Source organism: Aegilops tauschii, chromosome 4 (assembly GCF_002575655.3).
Source record: "Aegilops tauschii subsp. strangulata cultivar AL8/78 chromosome 4, Aet v6.0, whole genome shotgun sequence".
In the NCBI taxonomy this organism is placed as follows: domain Eukaryota; kingdom Viridiplantae; phylum Streptophyta; class Magnoliopsida; order Poales; family Poaceae; genus Aegilops; species Aegilops tauschii.
The window spans coordinates 456,073,576-456,082,962 of record NC_053038.3 but is presented as its reverse complement, the minus strand read 5'-3'; the positions used below and the strand labels follow the sequence as shown (position 1 = coordinate 456,082,962).

The 9,387-nt window shown below is 42.0% G+C and overlaps 1 protein-coding gene and 1 long non-coding RNA gene across 2 annotated transcripts; both read right to left on the bottom strand.

The window, feature by feature from the left end:
* Positions 1–579: 579 nt before the first annotated feature.
* Positions 580–4,257, bottom strand: LOC120963086 (uncharacterized). Its single transcript, XR_012182405.1, has 4 exons — positions 4,137–4,257; positions 3,916–3,955; positions 1,238–1,265; positions 580–1,169 (listed from the first exon to the last, which is right to left on the bottom strand). It is a non-coding gene; the product is annotated as an uncharacterized lncRNA (long non-coding RNA).
* Positions 4,258–4,478: 221 nt separating this feature from the next.
* LOC109735799 (transcription factor MTB1) lies at positions 4,479–7,651 on the bottom strand. Its single transcript, XM_020295001.3, has 2 exons — positions 7,370–7,651; positions 4,479–6,568 (listed from the first exon to the last, which is right to left on the bottom strand). The coding sequence occupies exon 2, from the start codon at positions 6,555–6,557 to the stop codon at positions 4,761–4,763; it is 1,797 nt and encodes a 598-aa protein (XP_020150590.1). The 5' UTR covers positions 6,558–6,568; positions 7,370–7,651; the 3' UTR covers positions 4,479–4,760.
* Between the last annotated feature and the right edge of the window lie 1,736 nt (positions 7,652–9,387).

Below are 9,387 nucleotides of genomic sequence, written 5' to 3'. Positions count from 1 at the left end.
TCTTGGAAGTCAACAAAGCAAATCTTAGTGGCAACGTCCACCAATCATTCTGAGATAATTGCTTTGTTCGAAGCATCACGTGAATGTGTATGGCTTCACAGAATGATGAACTTTGTCCAAAGTTCAAGTGGGATTGGTTCGTTGAAATCACCCACCATTATCTATGAAGATAATGCTACTTGTATTGCACAAATGCAAACGGGTTATATTAAGAGCAATATTACAAAGCATATTTCTCCTAAATTATTTTATCCCCATGATCTGCAAGAAAAGGGGGAGATAAGTATTTTGCAAACAAAGTCCTGCGACAATCTCGCCGATCTGTTTACAAAATCCTTACCAAGTTCTCTGTTCGTATGAGACAGACTTCAAAACTTGCAAAATTCACGGGGAGAAATCTCCTAGGATATAACCTATCAAGATCATGTGATCTTTAGTATTGCTCTTTTCCTTTGTGAGTTTTTCCAAATGGTTTCTCTTATAAGGTTTTTAATGAGGCAATATCAATGCAAGCATGAACGATATATGTCATTTTCTCCTTATTTTCCCACTGGGTTTTAGAAGGAGTTTTTCATGGCATATTGTATATTTTCTTCTCAATTTTTCCCACAAGGTTTTGGAGAAGAATGTTTCAAAGATAAACAGTCTCAAGGACAAGTGAGGATTAGGGGAGTGTTACGATTTAAACAAATTACATTATTTAGGGATAATCCTCCCTTGTAACTAGCATGCGGTTTGCCTCTGGCAACCGTTCAACCGTTCAAAACATGCCCACGCCCCCGCGAGCAGATGCGTCCCTTCGTGGCATTGGCGTCCGTTCCCTCTGTATTTAATCCTCTAGATCATCAATGAAAGTGACAGTTCGATCAATTCCTTACGCACCAGAGGTGAGTTGGACCGGCGCCGACGAGAGGACAGAAACCCTAAGCTCCTCCAGCAAACCTCGTGGAGGAAAGGAACGGTTCTTCACTACTCTACTTCTAGAAAGCAGGCGTGATCAATGGTTTACCATCTACTGTGCACCTATGGAGTTAAGTCACAGCCCCTCACCGGCTCAATGACCAGTTAGTGCCTAGCAAACCCAGGAACCTAAGGGTGTCCATAACTTCGGGGATGCACACCATAGCATCTGTATTACTTTGATGGGATTCACATACCGATGGATGGAGCTGCAGTAGCAAGTTTGATATTAACCGTTGTGTGCAAATTTTAGCAGTCATCGTTGCTAGTGTCATACCTGAACACCGTCCTTTTTGCTCTTGGTGCTGTTGGAGAAATGAAAACAACAATTACATCCAGTTTCAGCAATGTTAGAATGTGCATCAACAAGTAGAAACATTTCCTTGCAGAAAAGGAGCACGTAGAAACGTGCTGACATTCTTGGATAATCAATTGAACATGAGCAATATTTGGCTATAAAGTAGTGGGTTTTACTTTGATAAAGCATACAAGCAGTTCCCATTGTTTCTAATCAGAGCAATCTTTATAAATTATTATGCTATGCAATATAATCTTCGAAACACAATACATGTTTCTACATATGATTAGCGAAGTTTCAAACATGTTTGAACACTGTTTCGAAATACAAATCCATAAAAAAAATCAGAAATCTCGCCGCAGGAGAGGTAATGGTTAAAGCCACCTGCAATGCGGAAGACTGAAAACTGTTTCGAAAATACAAATCCTCTTCGTGCCATTATTTTGAAACAACTTTGACCATTATTTTGAAACTTCATAACAAGTTGATATGAACTCGGAAAGATGCAAATAAGATATCAGGATGTTCAGAAAACATCACCTGCATTTGCATGTAATTTTTATTCATGAAAAAGCATTGTTTATACCTTTTTATTTTTAATAATGGTAGTAACATTAATAACCTTGGGTAGTTTAAACGGTACTTTTTCCTGAATGCAAATGACATGCACATGAAGGTAATGCTTATCTGAACATTTTGGTATCTTATTTGCATTTTTCTGAGTTCATATGAATTTGTTACGAATTTTCAAAGTATTGGTCAAACCGTCAAAGGGCATTCGGGCGACCTCGGAGGCAAATCTAAGGGCAAAACTGAGCAGAGTCGAAAAGGGCAAACCCTGCGGATAGGTTCCAACTAGGGGCAAAAATGCATTTGTTCCTTCATAGTATTACAAAATAAGCGCTAAATTTTAAAAACACTTTGATCTCGAACCTAGAGCTAGAGTGAAAGTGAAGAAGTTCTGATGGCTCATGGCATTTGGAGTGGTTTCTAATCTAACACTAAAACATACTCCCATTCTTCATGCGAAGGTGGAAATGGTGAACTGACCGTGATTGCTTTTTTTGAAATTTACTTGCAGTCAATGATGACTTGGCTGTAGGTTCATACCACTCTATGACTAGTATTTCCTTTCATTTTTTCCTTGCGCTGTAGGCAAAATGTGAATAACCTCCACTTCAGTTACTTACAGGGCCAATAGGTGGTGAACTTTGCAAGTAGTTTTTATCATAGTGTGGTAAGCATTGAAAATTTTGTTCATATAGCTCTCAAAGTATACTGGAAGTATTGTGGTAATCAGGCAGGAATCATGTTCCAATTGTGCCCAGAAGATTTTCATCCCTGTTATAGCTTCATCAAAGATAAATGTATTCTGGAAGTCCGGCCCTCCAGGTTGGTTTTACCTATTCGTATAAATTTGCTTGTTGTGGGCTGTGGCAGATAAAGAATGATTTTTGCACGTACCTCACCCTATCCCAACTTGGTCGGTTTACTTATGCTTTATTTGTATCATGTCTTCTGTTTCTACAGTTAATTTGTTGTTGGACATTGGTGATGATCAGCTAAGGGTTTCTTCCTTGGTCTACTGTAATAAAAAAAAACTTTCCATCAAGCACACTACAGTGAAATATTCAAGAAACAGAACTCATGTTTGATATTCTATTTGAACCTTTCAAAAAGGAACTCTATTTCAATAAAGGAGTATATCATGCTCTCAGAGTTTTGTCAGTCAGTGCCTTATACATGTGTACCATAGCCATAAGTAGGAGTATTGCTTTTTGCTTCATATGATGACACGTGAGAGTTGCCTCCAACCGCTCCCACTGTCATGGCTAAATCTAACAGGAAACGATTTCAACCAAAACCAGGGGGAAAAATAGTGGCCCACAACGAAAAGCGGCGTGGTAAAGCGCGCAGACCGCTTCTAGTAATATTGTACTAACTTTGGAGTTGGGACGGATTATTCTCATTGTAGTTTCGTGTATATATAGTTGTCCATATGAGTAACAGCAAGATGCCTTAAGAAAGAATTTGCAGGTAACTACAAGAATTACAAGTTAAAGTGGAGAAACATCGATAGTAATGATGGAAAACTATGATTTTTGTGAATGACGTGGAACACTACTTCATGGCACTATGGAAGCTATCAGTGCAGAATGAAAGTTACATCATTTCCATTGGGCTGCTGCCACCCCTCATTTTTGTAATAAAATAATAGGAATTGATGCGCATATAGATATATGGTGACATGAAATGAAGGTTAAAATACAAACTAAGTTGCTTGTAATCTAAGAACAGAGCACGACAGCACCACGTACGTACACTGGTAATTAAAGGGAAGGATCCGATTGCTTGATCTTGGTCTCGAAAGGCATATCGGAGTTCACCATATACAAAAACCTAATTCGTATCTTGTGTTGAGTTGGTTTCATCTAATGCGGGGATACAGGATCGACTATGATGATAGATGCCGATCCAATATGTGAGTGTAAGTTATAGGCATACTGGCTTCTAATATACTAATACTAGTAGAAATAAAGCAAACCATGCATAAATACTTTGCACCAGTCCTGAAGAATGAGATGCTTGGTTGCTGATAATTCACATATCTATTCACGGTTCTTTAAGCGAAATAGAACAAAGTGATGAAACCTCACCTCTAGCACCTGATCAATCCACATATTCAGTTCTGCCCACCTACATAAAAGCAAGAAATTGCATAAGCATTTATTGCCTTTTGTCTTATCAGCCACTCACCAATATGGCTTTGGCTAACCATGAAGCCTGCAGCATGGGCATTTAAGATACATATAACATTCAAGCGTAGAAAATATAAATATCTTTGCTTGACTCCAAGTAATGGCAGGACTCAGCTCACCAAGCGAAATGCGTACATTAGTAGTGTTACTGAAGCCTCGGTGGAAGGAAGCATGAACATAGTAAAAATTGGACAAGGCAAGCGACATGATTTGATGCTCTTCAGCTTTCATTATAACCAGATATGGTTAGGACTTGCTGAAAAGAAAATTCAGAAGGTGAAAGTCAGCCAAACCCATAGGGATCTTGCTTGCCACTCACCTCCATACCTGGTGGTTTAACAAGACAAGGAAAATGCACAATTGTGTGGCTTTGCTTGGGAAAATGCACCACTTCGATCACCTTCAGCATACTGGGCTGGAATCTCTCAAACTAAATTGATGTTTTTTTCCCTCTTCCTCCATGGAGCTAAAGCATCGTTTATATTGATTCATAATAAATAGCTAAAATACATTGTAACTATAATCTCCATCTAAGAAACATCAAAACTGAACTGAGTAACTGACCACAGGACAGACTGTTAAAGATTTACGGCAGTAATTTGCACATACAGATTATTTTGCGAAGTCAGAACCTGAGCTTTCTGTGGTCATGTAGCAATTACATGGACACTGGGAGTCCTACCACTGCTACCTGTTCACAACTAGAAAAAACGATCTGCCCTCTAATGCATCAAGTTATAATTCTACATGGAGTTCATTGCACGAGACATAGCGGCAATCAATTTCTCTCTTGTTTGCTGTTCAGAGCCAGGGGACTTGATAACAAAGGAATGCATAACTTTCCCATTGTTGGATGCGATCTTTGATTCACCAACTTTGACTTCTGCCTCTTCAAAAGCTTGGAACACATTATTTATTGGATAGTTGTCCATAGGTGACATTACACGAACAAGAACCTCATCTTGCACCACCTGGATATCTACTTCTGGCCTAGGTGTTTGGACCCTGCGGTCTACCATACCAGACTCCAAGAACATGTCTCTTTCCGACTCCATCTCTTTGAGCTTCTTCTGGAGATCAGTGATGTGCGTTATGGCATCTCCCAGGAGTGATGCTTTGTCCATTTTTGATATATTGGGAACAACAGCTCTCAGTGCATAGAACCTCTGGTTGAGTTTTTCCCTCCTTTGGCGCTCAGCCTCAACATGGTTAAGTGCCTCTACCCTCCCGTTTGCTGGTTTTCTTCCCCTCTTTCTTGGTTGCTGGCCCTCCATTGTAGGGGCCACTTGCTCCTTACACAAGCCATCGACACTGCCATTTTCCCCACCCAACGGAGCTGCTTGTGAAGTCAAAACACCAGATTTTGAACTAGACCCTACGCTAAAATCTATATGCCTCGGTGTCTGTGACTGAGGTGGTGGTTGTGTCAGTATCTGCTGTGAATTCCGGATCTGAAATGGGCTCAGTCCAGGGCTATGTGCAGTTCCATTGCTACGTTGTGAAGTCTCACTTTTCACAACTAGAATACCATTGCCAAATTTCTGGTGATGAGAATTCAGGCCTCGAGCCTGACTCCATGTGAAGTTCTGCAAACCTTTCCGGACATTGGGGAGCAACAGGCTCTCACCACCACAATTCTTCTGCATATCCCATGACCTTTCGTTCATTTTTAATGGGAGTGCTCCCGTGTTGACTAAAGGTCGGCTCAGATTCAAATCCTTCCCGAAAATCTTAGCCAAACCGGGTGATATTTGAGCAGAACCATTCTCATCATGCTTCCCAGATGCTGGCTTCTTACTGCTTGCCCCTAGAAACACAGACCTTATGGTTTCCAGAGCTTCAGCACTCTCAAGCACATTCTGCATTGAGCCTAACTCAAGTACACCAGCTTCAAATGGCAGTAGCACAATAGTCCTAAATCCTGCTGCACTTGCAAGGAATCCACGATAGCAATAATTTGAGGGGGAAACCTTGTGCGGATTGTTAGGAATCCAAAGGGGTGCACCTGTTGCAAACACTTGCCCAGGGCCACCTACATGACGTGGAAATGCAAAGTACATGGATGCTAGGAAGAATAACTCAGTGTCAGTCACCTGGTCAATTCTGAGAGCATCATCCTCCTCATCAGCCCCAGCAAATGCTGTATGCAGTCGCTCTAACACTCGCTTACGCATCCTTTGTTGGCTCAGTGAAGATGCATCATGAATATCACCACGAGTAGTCGAGTTCATCTCATTATCATGGGGTTCACGGCAAGATCCGTCACCCCAGCCAAGGACAAGTTCACCAGATTTGGTGTGGGAGAGTTGCCAGAAGATGGCGTAGTTCCAACAAAGGCTTTCACCATCAGCTTCAACCAGGTCCTGGAGTTTATTTTGCAAGCCCACCAATCCAGACGCTGCTACGAGATTTTCAGATATGGCACCTCCACCTTTTGTCAGATATGTAAAGGCATCTAAGCCCAGCACAGAAGCACAAAGGGATTTGTCCTCCTCAGTCCAGGACCCTCTGGTGCCTTCCTCCTCAATCTCTGTCTTCATCAGTACACTACCTGCTCAAAGTGGTAGGAGTCAGGCCACATGAACAAAATAGCCACATATAAAAAGGAGAAAGCAAAACAAGAAGGGCTGCACTGGCGTGCGACTAGCGCCCTACGCCGGTAATCACTCCCACGTCAGCCCCGATGTCATCATGACTGGGAGCGGAGAGATGCACATCTGATGCATTAAGTGGTCAGATTGTGTGGTGATATCACATGCTACGATGTAAAAGCGAAGTTCATGACACATATTTCCCCAAAAGAAGAATGCATTTCCTTTAATTTTGAGAAAAAACGTGCTTCGTTAATCCCTCACTTTCGATCGCACAGGACCACCCAAATTCCAAGCAGCATGCAACAAATTAGTGTTGTAACAACTTTCACTTTTATCATTTATGGAAAAGTTGAAATGCGTCCTGTTGCTAGTAAAAAAATATAGGGGATTTTTGAATTCCGCGAAAAAATGTGGCAGCAACTGCAATAATCTTACAGTCATAGGCCAAATAGTACCATTCTAGCTATGCTTATTTTATCATAAAGTGAATGCAAAAGAACAGTCTATCATGTCGTCTCCACCTTCAGTATGAAGCCATTAGCAACTTAAAAAAACATTTTTCTGAATGTTTGGTATCAGAACATCAAATTAAAGGTTGCTGCATATTTTATTACTTTATTAATAATAGAAATGCCGATCAGTAAGGTGCTGGATCTACAGCGGATCTAGATCTGGATGGTGTACCGGGTATGCACCGGCACACCTAGAAATTGTGGAGAACAGTGGGGACTAATCAGTGGGTGAAAACGAGCTCATACCTCAAAATCCGATGGCCAAAGGTTGCGGACGGGGCCGGGACAGCAGGGAAGCGATGAGCATGAACAGGAACGGCGAAGCCGGCAAAGGCGGAGGGGTTTGGGGAGGGCGCCAGCCGGCGGCCGCGTGCTATGGGCACGGCGGCGGCTTCTAGGCCACGCACCCACGCGGTGGAAGACGCACGCTGTAGGGATGTAGGTCGTTGGCGACTGAGGACTAGCTAGGGGAAGAGGAAACAAAGGTACGGGAATGGTGGGGAAGGAACCGGCTCCTCTCACTGTCACGTCACGTGCACAGCACTTGTTGCGGCGCTAGCACGGAGATGGGCCAGCAAAATAACAAAAGCCCATCTGAGGGGTGAAAACGGACAGATACGACCCATTTCTGAAACTTCAGCAATAAAAAAAGAAAAAAAAAGAATTTGGAACTTTGCCTATAAAAAAGCAAAAAAAAAACGGATCTGATTTTTTTCACAAAATGACCCTTCTGCACGACACCATGGGCTGGGGCGCCATGCTTGATGGTGCGACAAATACCTCTATCAAAGACGTCGTTCTATCTAGCATGATGCCCAAGGCCAAGGTGTCATGCTATCTAGCAATGGCGGAGCTACAATAAAATGACTGGGCGGACCATCTTGAAGAAAGCCCAACGTTTTTTTTCCTTCATGGCCCATTTCTTCCAGAAGGCCCATTGGTTTGCAGCAAAACTGAGTGGGCCACAACCCATTTTGCTTGCACTAAGCTCCGTTAGTGCTATCTAGCATGACATCCTAGATCCGGTGTCACGAAAAGGGTCATTTTGTGAAATATTTTTGAATCCAGTTCATTTTGTGTTGAATTTTTAGAAAAGAGTCAAATATGTCCATCTTCACATCTTAGGGGAATTCCAATATATTCGTAATATGGTTTATGGAGCGTGCCTCATATCGAGATGCAAGTTGTGACAATTGTGCACAAACACAGAGTCACCCTACGGTAGCCTCCATATCTTTTATTTGATTTGATTTTTTGGCATTTTCTTCAAACATGCAAAGGCAAATTAAGCTCTACCAAACGCATGTTTCAACATGATAAATTACTAAACTACAAAAAAAACTATAAAAGAGGCCAAAACCTGTACGACTATAACAAGGTCCAAAATACATCCCATTACTATAACTAGCGACTACAAATGTCATTTAGCGACATTTTCAACCTATACTATCTACACTACCAAGTGACCGATGTCGTCTAGTTGTCGCCCTCATCCTTCTCTTCGTCGTCGGTCTCTCCTTGACATCATCACCACCGTGTTCCTTCTCCGCCGCTGAGGAGATATCCTCCATCTAGGCGTAGGGGTCGGACTCACGAGCGGTTGTCGCGAGCTGTCATGCCACCTCCTCGTTGGTGTGTGGGTCGTACTCAAATCTGATTCGTGCCTCGTTGCGAGCTTGGATGGCGGTGAGCTTGAGCGTCCCGTGGATTGATAACCCGCAAGTATAAGGGGTCGCAACAGTTTTCGAGGGTAGAGTATTCAACCCAAATTTATTGATTCGGCATAAGGGGAGCCAAAAAATATTTGCAAGTATTAGCAGTTGAGTTGTCAATTCAACCACACCTGAAGAACTAAATATAGTATGACAGTTTGATAGCGGTAGTAGCAATAGCAACAATAAAAGTAGCAGTTTTGTAGCAATTGTGACAGCAGCAGCAACAGTAATAACTTAGCAAATATCAATATGCGAAAAGCTCATAGGCTTTGGATCAGTGATGGATAATTATGTTGAATGACATTCACCATGTAACAGTCATAACCTTGTGCGACACAGAACTAGCTCCAATTCATCAATGTAATGTAGACATGTATTTCGTAAATAGTCATACGTGCTTATGATAAGAACTTGCATGACATCTTTTGTCCTACCCTCCCATGGCAGCGGGGTTCATAAGAAAACTAAGGGATATTAAGGCCTCTTTTAATAGAGAACCGAAACAAAGCGTTAACACATAGTGAATACATGGACTCCACAAACTACGGT